The sequence below is a fragment of the Phaenicophaeus curvirostris genome, chromosome 5 (genome assembly GCF_032191515.1).
Source record: "Phaenicophaeus curvirostris isolate KB17595 chromosome 5, BPBGC_Pcur_1.0, whole genome shotgun sequence".
Taxonomy (NCBI): Eukaryota; Metazoa; Chordata; class Aves; order Cuculiformes; family Cuculidae; genus Phaenicophaeus; species Phaenicophaeus curvirostris.
In genome coordinates, this window is record NC_091396.1 from 58,663,675 (window position 1) to 58,680,842 (window position 17,168).

The 17,168-nt window shown below is 37.2% G+C and overlaps 1 protein-coding gene across 7 annotated transcripts in view; it reads left to right on the forward strand.

The window, feature by feature from the left end:
* KLC1 (kinesin light chain 1) overlaps positions 1–17,168 on the forward strand; it is a 47,508-nt gene that overhangs the window by 16,277 nt on the left and 14,063 nt on the right. For 4 of the 7 annotated variants that reach the window (XM_069858878.1, XM_069858877.1, XM_069858881.1 and 1 more), the window contains exons 3-13: positions 2,438–2,668; positions 4,748–4,826; positions 7,324–7,549; positions 8,056–8,143; positions 8,849–8,950; positions 9,556–9,729; positions 9,872–9,971; positions 10,823–10,872; positions 10,962–11,029; positions 12,783–12,891; positions 14,742–14,903. In XM_069858878.1, coding sequence (XP_069714979.1) covers positions 2,438–2,668; positions 4,748–4,826; positions 7,324–7,549; positions 8,056–8,143; positions 8,849–8,950; positions 9,556–9,729; positions 9,872–9,971; positions 10,823–10,872; positions 10,962–11,029; positions 12,783–12,891; positions 14,742–14,903 — 1,389 coding nt within the window. The remainder of the gene's footprint in view (positions 1–2,437; positions 2,669–4,747; positions 4,827–7,323; positions 7,550–8,055; positions 8,144–8,848; positions 8,951–9,555; positions 9,730–9,871; positions 9,972–10,822; positions 10,873–10,961; positions 11,030–12,782; positions 12,892–14,741; positions 14,904–17,168) is intronic. The other 3 variants (XM_069858879.1, XM_069858882.1, XM_069858884.1) reach the window with 1 other exon arrangement.

The following is a 17,168-nucleotide window of genomic DNA, read 5'->3' on the forward strand; positions in this document are numbered from 1 at the left end:
CATCTGCAGAAGATGAGTGAAAAGCTGCTATTTAGGCTATTTTGTATAAGGTCAAAAACCTGGAATGATGTGATGCGGCACAGTCATCAGTATAAAATGCTGGAGTGCTTGCACAGGAGTTTAAAATGCCAGTGAGCTAGCTCTGTATTAATGGGCTTCATATTGGTCTATAACTGTGTTCAGTCTGGATTGAGTTGTGATTGATTGGTGGTTGAGAAGTTGTGTGCCCTGGATCATGGTGAATTGAGACCTGAAAGAATGAACAAGTGTGGGTTACCAGGCATGGGAATGTAAAACCCCTCAACATTCAGGTACAGGCTGTCAGGCCTTAGTATATTGTATGAGCTTTGATCCCTCCTACTGGAAGAAAGTACTAGAAGATACATGGAATAAAATGGCAATAGTTGAGTTACCTTTAATGGGTGTTTGTAGAAGATCTGTGAATGAATGAGTACCTTCTCTCTCCTAATGTGAACATGGTATTGGAACTCTGAAAATGTAGTTCTGATTCTTGCCTTTATTGGATTCAGCAGCCTCAGTTGCAAATGCTGCTGCAGCATTTGTCCCACAAAGTGTTTTGTGAACTGTCATCATGAGGAGTCGAGAAGTCTGCACCCACTGCCTTTGTCAGGAAAGCAACTACGCTTGAAACTATTGCTCTCAGAGCTGATAAGCCTGCTCTTCCTGCGTGCTTTGGGTTGCAACAAAGTAGTAATCTTTTTGATTTGCAGTATTTAAATTAAGATATGAAAATATTTCATAGATGTTTTTGTGACATGAATGTAGGTCTGATGATGCGTTATTTGCATGAAAGTGAAACTGACTTTGCTGAAGAAGAAATGAAGCTTTTTCTTTCAGTTAGTAAGATTACAAAGCATTTTAGTTTGCCATTGTAGCTTGTACAATGTTGTTTGAATGTGCTGAACTTGTTATCACAACTTTCCTAAATTTACTTTCTGATGTTACAATTGCTACTGTTGAATAAGCCAAGTAATTTAAATTATTCATAGAATCATAGAATTGCTTTGTTGGAAAAGACATTTGAGGTCGTCGAGTACAGCCGTATCTGTCCACTAGCGTGTTCCAGTGCCTGACAACCCCTTCAGTGAAGAAATCCTTCCTGATGTTTAATCTGAACCTTCCTGGTGCAACTTGAGGCCATTTCCTCTTGTCGTCTTGTCCTGTCACTTGGGAGAAGAGACCAGCACCCAGCCCACTACAGCCTCCTCTCAGATAGCTGCAGACAGGGATAATGTCTCCCCTCAGCCTCCTTTTCCCCAGGCCAAATATCGTCAGTTCCCTCAGCCACCTCTCATAAGGCTTGTTCTCTAGCTTCTTCAGAAATGATACCTGGAGTTTTCCCTGCCTTTTTAGGAAAAGGTAGTTTCTAAAAACTTTTTGAAACCTGAAATTTCAGCTAAGGACATGATCTGTCTTCCATGAAGTATTTAGTTTAAGAACACATCAAGGTAACTTTCTTTTAAAAACACATGAAATCAAGGAGATTAAATACAAATTACTTGGGGATGTCAGACTCATCTAAAAGAAGATTATATTATCACCAGTGACCCATTCATACAATGTGTGCTTTCTGAGATTGTTGTCAGCTATTCTACAACTGGGTATCAGTGGGAGATTACATGAACAGTGAAGGGAGAATATCTTCTGTATGTAGTGTCTGGCTTTCACTTAAGAAGCTCTTTTTTCATATAACTTTGCTTATTAAAAAAAACAATCCAAGTAGACTGCTTTTATGGCTGTTCTGTTTTTTGTTCTTAATGTGATTGTTTACACCCACTGAATGTCTGCACACTCAAGCTTGTGTACGTATATATAAAGTGCTTATGGGAATTGTGTGCTCAGTGACACATTTAGATCTCAGTAGTACGATTGTCCCTTTAAGTATTACCGTTATGCTGAGATGTTCATACTTATGAACTGTAAGCAGGTATATGAATCTTCTGTCTGAAAGCTACTTAAATTAGAGCTCCGTGTTAGGTTATTTTTGGTTTTGTATGCTTTAGTGTAGAAGTATTACTGCTCTGTTTCAAGTTAGTGAACAAACATTTCCATTTCAGTAATCTAAATCCTAGTTCAAATTCTTTGTGTATTTAAGGTTATATGTAGTCTTCAGGGAATTCTAGAGTCATAGAATCATTAAGGTTGGAAAAGACCTTTAAGATCATCAAGTCCAACCATCAAAACAGTTTCACTTCCAATAGTATGATGGAAAACAATCATTAGTGAAGAGCTTCCCTAGTTTAATTTCTGTATGTACAGAGGTAAAGTTGAGAGGAAAAGTGAGAACCAGATATATAAAGAAGAGAAATCTGCATGTTTTCTAGCCTTCACAGCCTTAAATAATAAAAGGCTTCTATATTAAATACAGAACTGCATTTTAGAGGAAGTATGTCATGTGAGACCTTCTGCTTTTTAGGTAATGATGGCCTTGTCAAATCACTTAAATGCAGTGGAATCAGAGAAGCAGAAATTGCGTGCTCAGGTTCGCCGACTATGCCAGGAAAATCAGTGGCTACGGGATGAACTAGCCAATACACAACAGAAACTACAGAAAAGTGAGCAGTCTGTGGCTCAGCTGGAGGAAGAGAAGAAACATCTAGAATTCATGAATCAATTAAAAAAATATGACGATGATATTTCACCATCAGTAAGTAGCCATATAGTAAAAAGCACCTTACATTTACATGTGCTGTAATCTACTTAGTTACCAAGAAGTGACAGATAAAAGCTTTTTATTTTTCTCTAACAGGAACTTGTCATTAAAATGCTTGTACCAGTGTCACATAGTTTGCAGAAAGATTGAGAGTTCAATTCATTCTTATTTTGAAACAGCAAATGTTTTACTGCCTGAAGATAATAAAATACGTATGAGAGTTAAAATCCATAAATGCTTGTTATCATATAAGCTTAAAAAAATATGAAGAACTGAAGTTCAACCCAAGAATTTCCTTTTGTAAATTGAACAGTTAAGGTTAAGTGGGAAATGTAAACTATCAGAGATTTTAAATACATAGGGGACTTGGCTCATTTTGACTGCAAGAAAAATATTTAATTTTTGTTTAGTAAAATCAATGTGTAGATTTTGTATCTGTTGAGAATTTACATTAGGGTAGGATGTTATTGAATCCCCTTTCATGACCTCCTGCCAGACATTGTGCTCATCTGCATGTTTTCAGTCGAGTTTAGCTATCTCATTGCGTTACGTATTCTGAGTATCAGAGAGACAATAGATAATATCTTAATTTACAAAAGTAACATCACTTAAAAAGACTTCCGAATTATTTGCCCTTCTTGTTGTCCTTTTATTTTATTTTGAGTAAGATGGCACTGTAGAGAAGTGTTCAGACCTTCTCATCTGTGTCTTGGAAAGAACAGTTTTTCATAACTAATTATTTCTGCAGCATAGTGATTGAAAATGTATAAAGTTTAATCATGCTTAATGGACTACTTGACTAGATCCTTCTTAACATATTGTGAGTAGTGAGACTTGTTTTGGTCAGTTGCACACAGACTTTTAACACTGCTGCAAGAGTTGCTATTTGTAGCTGAATGTTGCTAGTGAAACCTGTTTAGAAAAGGGGCAGGAGGAGGGAATATTGGGATTTTGATCTGCTAACAGTTGAACTGTAATCTGCAGGTGGCCTAAATAGCACTATTATTTGAAGTTTAATTGGCAAGTAGAGTCAAAGTAAGCAAAGCATCTTTATAATAGTTTTGCTAGCCATAGGGACAGTCTCTGTTGTTAGCCTTTGAAAATGGTCAGTTGTATATACACAGTATGAGGTTGGAATCAATACGCATATAATTATGAACTCCCCATCTGAGATCTAGTCCCATCAATCTGCTGTTTTTGCAGAGCACTCACGCTGCCACCATTGAACTTGAATGCCAGCAGCAGCAGTTGCCTTTTTCTTGTCCCTGGAAAAAGATGGTGGACAGAGAGCCAGAAAAATAGGAATGTGTTCTGCTCCTGGGTTTTTCTCCTTACTGAGATTAACATTTCTGAGAACTTCAACTATTTATATTGTGTAGACTCCACATTTAAGAAGCAGGACCAATGGATGATTTGTTTATTTATTTTACGTGATTGTGGAATTTGGAATGATATCAGATGTTTAAAATGAATATACGCTGATGGATTATGCAGAAATTTATATGTTACCGTATGGAGACTCTTGGAGTTACAAGTGTTTTATTTTGGTTTTGAACCTTACGGGTCATGATTTCAAAATCTCTTATTTGTGTAGAAGTTCAGTACTCAGAAACTGAGATGACAGAATTAAAGTTGCTGGTGCAGCTTTATTCTCCTTCAGGAGATGGATCTCCTTATTCTTTTTCCCTTGCTCATTTATAACTGGATTCTTCACTAAAAAAGTAACTGTGGGCAATTCTGTATTCAGTATCATTCAGTCTTCACTGGGTACTTTCGGTAGGTGTAACGTCTCTGTAAGAATAGCAAATGTGTTCTTGTGTGCTTAAATTGAGACTGAATCTAGGAGACCTGATTTCTATTCCTGGCTCTCCTGAAGGTGTCCTGTATTGTTTTGGGGCAGAGTATGTAAATATATTTGAATGCAAGCCCTTTGTTAAACATTTAAGAGAAATGTTATTCTTGGCAATTCCTAAGTTCTGGATGTTTTCTTTTAACATTGCTGATAAGTGGAGTATCCCATTATGCCTTAGATTTAAGTGTAACAAAATGTTTGGGTTTGGTGTTGTTTTATAGGAGGATAAAGATACAGATTCCACCAAGGAGCCTTTGGATGACTTATTTCCCAATGATGAAGATGACCAAGGACAAGGAAGTAAGCGCACTGCAAATTACAGTGTTGGTGTATTTATAGAATCATAGAATATAAAGATGCTTTTTATAAAAATGAGTCTGTGCTTGGGGTCTTCTGGGACACAGCAGAGTAGCGAATGTCTCTGCTATAATAAGAAAACCAGTCATTGATATACATTGTCTGCATTGATGTGTATAAGAACTGGCGCCTAGGTTTTTAAAGAGAGTTTACTAGCTGTTGTAAAGTTCTTATGACTGATTTTAGGTCAAAATTGGTCCCACGGTCTTTCCTGTGGGCCTCAGAATGGGAAAGGTGCCTTCACTGTGACTGATGCAGATTCCAAAACATTGGAACTTTTGATGGTCTGCCCAGGTGGTGAATTCTGTTAATGACCTTTTATAATCATCTGATTTAACATTTTGGGGCAGGTTTCAGCCTGAAGTCTTTCTCATGTAATCTTTTGTCCTTTGCTAAGGTTGTCTACCATAGTTTCACCACTCATTCTAGGAGTGTTGTTTTCAGGTCAGAAGGACTGATGAATATGCAGTGAAGTTTGAGGTAGGGGCTTGGTAGCATGATGGAAAGAAGCCATTAACAGAGAAGCCTTGTTTAGTGAAATCATAGAATCATAGAATCATAGAATAACCAGGTTGGAAGAGACCCACCGGATCATCAAGTCTAACCATTCCTATCAAACACTAAACAGTGCCCCTTAGCACCTCGTCCACCCATGCCTTAAACACCTCCAGGGAAGGTGAATCAACCACCTCCCTGGGCAGCCTGTTCCAATGCCCAATGACCCTTCCTGTGAAACATTTATTCCTAATGTCCAGCCTAAATCTCCCCTGGTGGAGCTTGAGGCCATTCCCTCTTGTCCTGTCCCCCGTCACTTGGGAGAAGAGGCCAGCACCCTCCTCTCTACAACCTCCTTTCAGGTAGTTGTAGAGAGCAATGAGGTCTCCCCTCAGCCTCCTCTTCTCCAGGCTAAACAACCCCAGCTCTCTCAGCTGCTCCTCGTAAGAGCTGCTCTCCAGCTTTGTTGCTCTTCTCTGGACTCGCTCCAGAGCCTCAACATCCTTCTTGTGGTGAGGGGCCCAGAACTGAACACAGGATTTGAGGAGCGGTCTCACCAGTGCTGAGTACAGAGGGAGAATAACCTCCCTGGACCTGCTGGTCACACCGTTGTGGGTTTTGCCTGGATGTGAAGCTGTTATCCTATAATGTGGTGTGCTAGCAGTATAATGGTTCTTAGTAGACAATTGACTTCAGAAAAAGATGTTTGAATGTTTGTTACCACTTTTATAATGAGCAGGGTTTTGCTTTATCTTTATGGACACCTACACAAGATGTACTGCATGCTTGATAGCATGGCAGTGCTGTCTGTAGCCAGCAGTGAAAGGAAGACTTGAAGAGTTTAGAATTAGTGTTGCCCGTAAACTCCATCCTGAGGTCATCCTTTCTTCCTTGTAATTTTTTAGTAGGAAGGTTGAGCGGCAAAGCTGTTTATATACCTGCATGGTCCATCTACCTTAGTTCACTTCACAAAAGACAAAGTTGACATTTCAGTAATTTCTTTGACCTCCAGGAAAAATGAAGTGCTTCAATGCTTTAATAAGCAGTGATTGTGAGTGCAGACTTGGAATTACGATTCCATTGGCATAAAAAGGCTCCCACTTGCTCCGAGAGTGTTTTTTGCTAAATAGAAAGAAGAAAATCAGGCTTGTGGCTGGAGCCCTTATCCACTGTGTTGTCTAGAATTTAATGAAAATGTGTAAGAGGTAATTTTCTCAGTCTTCCTAGAAATATCCCAGGGGAAGAGAAAAGAGGTAGAAGATCTTGGGGGAGGGGATGGGAGGGTGGGGAATTTCCACAACCAGAGGTTAGGAGCTACTTGAAAAAAAAGTGGTGAAGCCTGAGGGTTAGCAAGTAAAACCTAAAGGTTAACACTGGCTTTTATACGTCGGTGCCTTTTCTCTTGCAACTTTTAGTAGTGGCATCCAAGGTGTTTTAATCCAAAGTATTTAATAAGTATTCTAAGTGATAGCAAAGGGAAACAACAAAAAAAAAAATCTGTGTGTTTAGAGAAGGAGAATAATGGAAAAAAGGACAAATCGTTGGAGCTTTTCTGCAAGTATTTGGCTTGTCTATGCCTTTCCGTAGGGAAATACCAGTATTTGTAAGTACAAAATTATGATAAAATCTTGAGAAATGTTAATGATTTGCTGAGCTGAAAAAGTTTCCTCCTTTCTTCGTTGTTTTGTTACATTTGGCCCTTTGAGCTAACAGAAGTTTAAAATAATATTTATACAATACTGGACAGGGTATGGAGAATAAAAACATATTTTCACTGTCACTGTTCAAGACATCATGACTGCTGTGAATTACGTTCTAGTACTGATACTTTATATTGAAGAAATAAAATCAACTCAGTCTCATTTTGTGTCATTGAGCAGTAATGTTAGATGTTTTAGTTACAGTAATCTTTTCAACCACTTGAAATCTTGTGGATTTCTTTCAGTTCAACAGCAGCATAGCAGTGCAGCAGCTGCTGCCCAGCAAGGTGGCTATGAAATTCCAGCAAGATTAAGGACCCTTCATAATCTTGTTATTCAGTACGCTTCCCAAGGCAGATATGAGGTTGCTGTACCTCTCTGTAAACAAGCTCTTGAAGATCTGGAGAAGACTTCGGGTCATGATCATCCTGACGTTGCCACTATGTTGAACATACTTGCTTTGGTGTACAGGTTTGTATGTTGACATAGATAAGTATCAGTTAAGTAAATAGTTAGTATTTGGCTATTGCCTGTTAATGTTCAGGCTAATATTTCTTTACTGTTTTATTATTTTCCACTCCTCATTTTTTATTAAAAAACTCAAGAGAGTCCTGTAATGGTTACAAGTCTCACCGTACTAAAAGTCAAACAAGTTGCTGTGGTTTTGCCTATGCCTTTGTTTTGGGAGTGAAGCTATTTTTATTACTTTTTTTTTAATCTAGCGAGAGGGGATGTCTTGGTTGCCTATTTATAGTCTAGCCATATAAATTTGACAGTCGTGTAAAAGTAGTACATGCTTGTCCCCAAGCAGCAAATTACTTTGCAATTACTGGCTTCAGGTTTTGGTTTCTGATTTCTGAATGTGTTATCAATTACTCTTTTGTACTAGCATCTTTAGGCTGGTACTGAAGTTAACTTCATTTTTATAACTTTCTTTTCTGAATCCTCAGTATTGATTATGCCTCTTTAAAATTTAGAGACCAGAACAAATACAAAGATGCAGCAAATCTCCTGAATGATGCCCTGGCTATCCGTGAAAAGACTTTGGGCAAAGATCATCCAGCGGTTTGTATACATGCAATATCATATTTTTGTTGTGTTTTTCACGGATTTTTTTTCAACTTATTTTAATATTAAACTCAACAGGGAAATTTTTAAGACCTGGCTTATCTGTAAACAGTACAGGTAGGAGACCACAACGTAACACTCTTCATTTTCTCTTAAATATTTAGTGTACTTCTTGAGCATTATGTTCAATGCTGTTTCACCACAAATGACTTGCATATACTTGATTTGGGATTGCATGGATTTTCTATGGGAAATTAATTTGTGAAGAAAGATTTCAAGTTGCTTATTCAATCACTTTATTGAGCTCAGGTTGAAGGTGTACTTCTGATTTGTTTTACTGCTGCTTTTAAATGAAACATGAATCAAGCTTTTGAACTTAGTGCTTAAATTTAATGTGATGTATCACTTCATGTGGCCTATGTGAAGCAGGGCAGCTCTGAGTATAGATTTGAGAGGTAATTGCATAAGAGAACAAATTTTATTTCCACAAATTAAACGAAATTATTTAATGATTTGGGGTGTTTCCTTTCCTCATTTGTGTATGTATGCATTCAAGAGCAATAATTTCTTCATTTGCAAACTTGAAGAGGTCTCCCCGTGCATGAAAAATTTAAAAACAGCAGCGCATTGAGATGTGTGCATTTGTTCAGGTATTTGTATCAGAAAATTCCAGTGTAATTAATATTTCTCTCCTGTTGACAGGTGGCAGCAACTCTAAACAATCTTGCAGTACTATATGGTAAACGAGGAAAGTACAAAGAAGCTGAACCATTGTGCAAGCGAGCTCTGGAAATCAGAGAAAAGGTATGACGAAAAGAATACAGCTATCTTGGTGTGGATTTTTTGAGGGAGGAGTAGGGTTAAACACTTTTTTTAAGTTTTGGCTGGGTAGATATACTAGATAAACCACAGAATTAGCAATGCCCTAGTAGCTCACAGTGTCTGAAATTCCAATGAGTAGTAGATTCCAGCAGTCCTACAGAGCTGCTAAAGTACTCTGGGTATATTCTAAATTGTGTATTTTGTACCTCCCTTATCTTTTTCTTTCCCCTTTGATAGTTAAGTAATCTTTGATTTGACAAGGGCATTGGGATGAAACATGATTATGATGAATGAATAATGAAACATCATTAAAATTTTTAAGTTGATTATGTGGAAATTTATTCTGTTCCATAAGACGGAATGCCTCCATCTTCAGGCTTCTTTATATAATACACTGCATGTAATGTTATGATACTACTTAGATTATTCCTGTTATCAATTTTTCCTCAGCATTCTCAGTTTGAAATAGAATTGAGTAATTTTTATATCTTTCGGATGTAAATTTTGCTTTTGTGATCCTCTCATGCATTTCTAAATCCTGATATGATGACTGGAGAATGTTTTAATACAAGATATTTTATTTTCAGGTCCTGGGGAAAGATCACCCTGATGTTGCAAAACAATTAAATAACTTGGCTTTACTGTGCCAGAACCAGGGTAAATATGAGGAGGTTGAATATTACTATCAGAGGGCACTGGATATTTACCAAACTAAGCTGGGACCAGATGATCCAAATGTTGCAAAAACAAAGAATAACCTGGTAAGCCTTTTATAAAGTAAATCTAAGAAAAAGCGAAATTTTCTGAATGAAATGCACCTTTATTCAGCATGTATTGCATTTATTATTTATCAAGCTTCATAAATCAGTGTGCTGATGTCTTTTGGGTGTATTTTGCTTTTAGGCATCCTGCTATCTAAAACAGGGCAAATTTAAGCAAGCAGAAACTTTATACAAAGAGATTCTTACTCGTGCTCATGAACGGGAATTCGGCTCTGTAGACGGTAAGAAGCTTGGTCCCTCGCTTTTAATCTGTGTTTCATTTTTGTAGTTATTATGAAATAAAATCTGCAGGAAGTTAGTTGCATCCTGATTAAATTATCGTCTGTTTGAGGTAGAGATACATTCGAGTACTTTCATTATAAGAAAGTGTTTAGATACAGCAGTAAGATTAGATTCAAAAGGAGAGTTTTTCTTACGTGAGGTAAACTTGGTAGGTTTGTGTTGTATGGATTGTATTTCTGGCATCATTTATCTTATGCCCAACCAAAACCAATTTTGGTGTTTTTATAGGGGCAGAAAAATGTATTTCCCCTTTCCAGCCAGAAGAAAAAGTCAGTGCAGGTTTTTTAATGATATAATAAATACGTTGTTAATGTGAGTCCGCTATTAATACATTTAAAGATGTTGTGTGTTATGCTGTACATTGAATTGAAATGCATTTTATCAACTATAAATCAGTATGGAATTTCCATTGCATTCCCTGATAGTAGCATATGCACCACGTAGTACGTGTGAAAAACAGTTGTTATGATAAAAGGAATTAATGCATATTTTCTAGCATAGATCTAAATGCATGATAAAGCGATGGAAAGCAATGGCAGCATACGCTGACTTGAAAGCTTCTCAGAAGTACCCGTTCCTACATTCAGATAAGAAAAGGAGAGAATTGTAAAATTATGAAAGAGAGATGCATGTTTTATTTACCTGCTTCTTGTAGTATAGACAGTAAGGTTTTTGTGGTGGCAATAGTCTAATACTATGGTTCACAGCTTCATTTCACAAGAGTGAAAATCAAAGAATGAATAGTTTGTAGTTTTGTACTTCTATAACATATTTTCTTCTGTTCCATTAGATGAAAATAAGCCTATTTGGATGCATGCAGAAGAGAGGGAAGAATGCAAAGTAAGACCCTTGTCATAAATCTTTTTTTGGAACTCTTACTATTTAAGTTACAAATCGTTTACATTTTTTCAATGTTACTTTTGTTTTAGGGAAAGCAAAAAGATGGCACATCTTTTGGAGAATATGGTGGCTGGTACAAAGCTTGCAAAGTTGATAGGTGGGTAATTTCTTTAAAGAACCAACAACATGACAGTACCCAGTATTCAGAAATGTCAGATTAAAGCATGTTTAAAAATGAAACCAAACCAGCTGCTTCCTTAGGGCTATAAAAACTATAGTATTAAAAATTCAGTCCTCAGGACCAGGTTTCAGGAACACAGTAGCAATTTTCAAGTCCCAGGGCTACTTTAATCTAGGCTGGTAAACTATAAAAAAATTCACCACTTGTGCTTGGCAGTCCTTTGTATGGAAGCATAGGTCACCATTCTTTCTTTTTATACTGTTAGTTGGCACATGTGTTCTCCTTGCCCTAGCAAGACCTCTGAAGAGGGCCAAACGCAAAAACAAGACTGTGCAAATAACTGAGCTTTGAGTTTTCTTGCTGGCACAAGAAACAAAGTTAGACTCTCAGAATTCAGCATTATTTGAGTTTCTGAAGTATGAAGAATATTGTTTTATGTGAATGAAAACATGTACCTTAAAATGGAAGAAGAGGAACAAGGATTTCAGATTGTATTATACTTTACAGAATCATAGAATGGTTTGGATTGAAAGGGACCTTAAAGGTGATCCAGTCCCAACCCCCCTGCCACAGACAGGGACACCTTCTACAGGATCAGGTTGCTCAAAGCCTCATCCAGCCTGGTCTTGAACACCTCCAGGGATGAGGCATCCACAACTGCTCCGGGCCACCTGTTCCAGTGCCTCATCACTTTCACAGTAAAAAACTTCTTCCTAATATCTAATCTAAATTTCCCTTCTTACAGCTTAAAACTGTTCCCCCTTGTCCTATCGCTGCACTCCCTAATAAAGAGCCCCTCTCCAGCTTTCTTGTAGCCCCCTTTAAGTACTGGAAGGCTGCTATGAGGTCTCCTCTCTAGGCAAAACAAGCCCAGCCCTCTCACCATGTTCTGTTTGCTTTAATTTTGTTCCTTAACTGCCTTTATTTTAATGCGCAGATGGTAAGAAAACTCCTGCATCTGGTACCGGTAGTGTTCAGTGCGGGTTTTTCAGCATTTGAATTCTTGTATTTAACAAGCCACAGAACCTTTGTACTATTGAAATCTGCTCATTTCTCTCCGTTATGAACTCTGGGTGCAATGCATTTTGTTGGTTAGTTTTTCAAGTACTAGTTCATTCTAATGCATGAGAAAATTTTTTCTCTGCTGTTACTGGAGCAAAACTGTGACTGAGCTAATTCTTGTGCCACTGAAACAAAAATGTCTTGTTGGAGTTTGAGGCTTGTTAACAGAATATCTCCTTTTGTTGTTTAAGCGTAGTTTGAATGCATAGAAACTGCAAATAGGAACTAAGTCAAAGCTGATGAAAAGAACTGGTAATTTGTTTTGTGACTAACACATTGCACAGTAATAGTCGCTGAATGCACGAGTAGGCATATTTTCTGGAAGCTTCGCATTTATTCAGTTGGACACGCTCAGATTGAGCTCAATTTTCACCTCGAGACGCATCTGAGAAATGCAACTCCAGTTTATAGCACTCCAGTTTTTGCTTTAGTGGATCTAGAGGCTAACTTCCAGTTTCAGAGCTGTTGACTAATCAGTGTGAGCTGTTAATGCACATTGAAAGTGGTTAACAGATTTTTCCATGCACATGAAGTACAGTATAGTACATTTCAAGAAAGACTTTAAATAATTACAAAAAATGTAACATTAAGTTTTTATTAGTTTGAATTGGGAAGTGTTTAGTGTGCATATATGTATACTCTTCTTTTTTTTTTTTCCTTTAACTAGTCCAACAGTAACAACTACCTTAAAGAACCTTGGGGCACTTTACAGACGACAGGGCAAATTTGAAGCTGCTGAAACATTAGAAGAGGCAGCAATGAGATCTCGTAAACAGGCAAGTATGAAAATTTGCCTTTTGATATTTCCGCATTGTGGATGGGAGGATCTTGCTATTAGAGAAATCTATTCTAGAGTCCCGGTTTAGTCAGCTCACATCTGGCTTGCCAGTGCCACTGGAAGAAACTGTTCCTTGTCTCTATTTTCCAAGGAGCCTGCTGGAGGCTCACTGCTGCTACTTTATTTTTATTAAACATGCTTCAGGTTTTCATTCATGCATTGTGTACCGCCTGCATCATTACACCATAATATATAACACTACACACAGCACTACATTTGGGCACGTAGGAGACAATGCTGTCTTACTACCTTCCTGTTCTAGGGCAGTAAAGTAATGGAGGGCAGACAGGGTTAATGCCTGTCCCCCCGGTGTGGTAAAGCATCAGTCCCTCACAGCTCTGTCTCCTTCACACATCTTTTGTTTGCTTTAGCTGCTGGGATCTATATGCTAGATTTTTGAAAACCAGTGAAGTTCTTTGTTCTTCATCTTTCATAACAGAATCAAACAATCCAGGAAAGTGCAGTTCCTGTCCGTTAATTTCTTTTTTTTTCTTTTTTTTTAACATGGGTGGTAAATGAGAGGCAATAGCTTTGAGTCTAGAGGTTGTTTATGTGGTACATCACCTCCTCAGTAGTGATTTTAAATCATTTTATGCTTTTCGTGTTCTGTGCTGCTAAAGGGCTTGGTGCAAAAGCCATTTTGAGCCCGTGCTTCTCTGCTGTCTGAGTCTCACCACTTTTCTGCACCACACAGCCACATGGAAGTGGAAACACATGATTATTGTGTGTTGGTTTCATGCTTCTTTGTGTGTAGAATTCCATTAGAGAGGGCTGTTCCCTTCATTTAGTGGAAAGCAGCTATATAGGAACCAAGAACCCGATTTCTCCATGCCACTAGAACAACTTCAATTCTTATTTATACACCTTACTCTTAAGTAGTATTTTGGCATGATTTCCACTTTCTGCATTGCAGTAGACTTTATGGATTTGTCACACAGATCCTCTGCTGCATTTGTTGCACAGTGAAAGAGTTTTATCTTATGCATCTGATGGTGCTTATCTCTTCCTGTCAGCTAACACTGTTTATGATGTGGAGTCAGTTTATTATAAAGGAAACAAAACTGAGAATAAGTGTGATTGTTACTTTCTAGTTTCTGTGTTAAAGATTTTGCCTTTATTTTTAGTGCAAGGTTTTCATAAAAGGTATTTTAGCACTTTTTAAGATGTTTAAAGGATTGTAAATAATTTAAAGCTAGTCTATGGGCATTCTTTAACACAAAGTAAACATAGTTTATCAACCATATATATAGGCTGTTCTATTATAAGCTTGTTTTCTATTTTATTTCTTTCTGAAAAATGAATTATACAACTGTGCCAAGTATTGTATGTCAGTATTTTTAAATAACACAGCCTGTGTCATAGGTATTAGATATTCAGACACCTGCTTTGTTCTTTCCAAAGATGGGTGAATACTGCACCATTTGATAGGTGGAAAACCAAGAATTGCACAGACTGTTCATGATGTATAAATTACTTACATGTTAAGCTGCTGGCCAAATGACTTCAGGTAAGTGATGTGAACACCATGAGGCTTTCACAAGTAATAGGGAAGGAGGAAAAGAATGGCACGTCACTGAACTCTCCAACTACCAGACTCTCTGTCCACTTCATGCTGTATTGATTCCTGCAATGTATAAAGGGCAGCTCAACTGCCCTTTGAAAGTGGAATCAGGGTGTTGGTGTGTGGGTTGGTCTCTCTTCCTTCTTGATACGATTATTGTGTGTAAGTTGTAGATTAATACAGCTTGTAATAAAATAAAACCTTTTCCCTTTTTATCTAATTCTCAGGGTCTTGACAATGTTCATAAACAGAGAGTTGCTGAAGTGCTGAATGACCCTGAGAGCATAGAAAAAAGGCGAAGCCGAGAAAGCCTCAATGTTGATGTGGTAAAGTACGAGAGCGGTCCTGATGGAGGCGAGGAAGTGAGTATGAGCGTAGAATGGAATGGGGTAAGTACAGTACACAGTTTAAGAAGATAGCCTAGATAAATTGTCACCATAATAAATATGGTTGTCCATTCATCAGCCTATTGTGTTTTCAGTAGTTTCTTGGTTGATCTACTATGTATTTTGTAATTGTGCAGAATCAATTAAGAAATTAAGAATAACATGTTGGTTTTCATAATATAATGTAAAAAAAAAATATTTAAAAATTTTAAATTATCTTTTCTGTTGTCCTGAATGGTGATATTTCTTCCAAGAATCCCAAGCAGTTGTATTTAACTCTCTCGAGTTGTTTAATGCTGATTGAATGTCCTGGTTGTGGTCTGGCGTACAATTGCTTGTCAGTCGTTTCTTTTTGCTGGTGGAAGTATTCTGGCAGTTAACTTACTTTTGCTTTTGTCCTTCTGAATGCCACATTTGCCCATATTTTAAATGTTTCTTTAAAAATACTGCATCTGTTGGAGTCACAAAGAGCGCTACAGAGATTTGTTAAGTATTAGCATTTTTAGAGTAAATTAAATCGACCAGTCCAACACTAAAATAACTCCAATCTCCTCCCTACCCAACGTGTTAGAGAAAAGAACATAACTTTTCAAGCTGCTATATACAGTCCATTTTAAGAGAAAGTACCTTCACTTAACAATGTGATAGTAACTTCACATTTCTTACGTGAAATGTTAATATCACTTTTCCATACTAGAATTTGACTGCAATCAGGGCTTGTTCCTATTTGTTTTCTGTGTTTGGGCTTTACTGTGTAACACTGTCTTAAAGTAAAACCACATATATAACGTGATGACATATGCATATTTCTAACCATTGTTTTCCTTTGTTTGAAAGACAGTGCAAGCTTTCTGTTCTGCCTTTTGTAGTCATTTGCTTCTGTCACCAGCCTTCCCGTGCTTTATCCCATTGCTCGCAATGGGATGTATATTGTGCTGTTAACTAACTCTTAGCTGCAATTCTGCTGAAAATATTCTCTTAGATTACAGTAGTGGTGTTGCCTACTTTTGCTTTATGGGAGGGGTAGTAGCCTACTTTGCAATACTGAGTGTTCTGAAGCTTCATTTCTCTTACAATAGCAATCTTTTTATTTTCTTCTCTTTTTTTTTTTTTTTTTTTTAGCCACATGAGATAAAGCCTAGCATTACAAAGAAAACTTGATAAACACAAACTGCTTTAGTCTTAAAGGATAATGTTCTTTCCATCTTTGCTTTGTCTCTTTATTTTTGTTTTCTTGGCATTGGTGTTCAGTGCCAAGACAGTCAATCAGCATCTATTGTGAATAACACTGCATCATTAATAAAGCCAAAGTAAGGTTGTATAACTCTTTTTTTTAATTCTCAATTTGCCTATTCAGCATTAGAACTGTGTACTGTACTCCTCGCTTAATTTTTGCTGTACTTTGCATGACTATGTGTTCTAAATGGATTAATTTTTTGTGTTATTGACATTACTTAAACAAGCATGCAGGTTTGGGATTGAAAAGGCCTTCTGGAAAAGCAATAGAGGCAGTATTTCTAGGTCAATACTTGAATCAAACTCAATGATAAAATTTGTTGATCTGAAAACTAAATTTTGACCTCTCAAGGCAAACAAAATTCTCATTTTTAGTGTGCCGAAGTGGCATTGCTTCATTATTACCTTCGCTATTTCTTTTTTTCTGCTCTTCAGAGAAGCAATTGATGTAAAACATGTAATCCAAAAGTGGGCAACTCTCTCTCCCTTTACCCTGCTAGTGTTTTTATCTCAGTGCTGTTCTTCCCTCTGCTTTATATTCTGTAGGTAGTTTTTTATTTACCCTCGCATTCCCTCCAGACAAAATGTTCTAATTCATGAAGTATAATAGAATTTTTTTATCAGGCAGATAATTCTGTGTGTAGATCCTGGAGGGAGCCTCTCTTTTCCCTTTAAATTCCTCTGAAGTGCTCAAGCTGACTCATGTTCTTGGCTGTCAGAAAATAGGTGGCCTGTATAAAGCAGCAAACTTTATTGAAAAAATTTTGTTGGAATATTTATTGTATTAAGTGACTTCCATATGGAATGTAATCCCTGTTAAGCATTGTATGCTTTGTTGTAGTGTCTTACATTCCTACAAAAGGAACTGAAATATCTATTGAAGTAAATCCGTCACTATTAAAAAGGACGTGCTCGGTGAAGTTGTGTCGTGTATATATAAGTTAACAAAAGATGCTTGAAAATGCAGAGAAATACTTTGTCTTGAAAATTCAGGGTAGAAATCCCAAGGTTTTTATACCTTACTATGTTGGT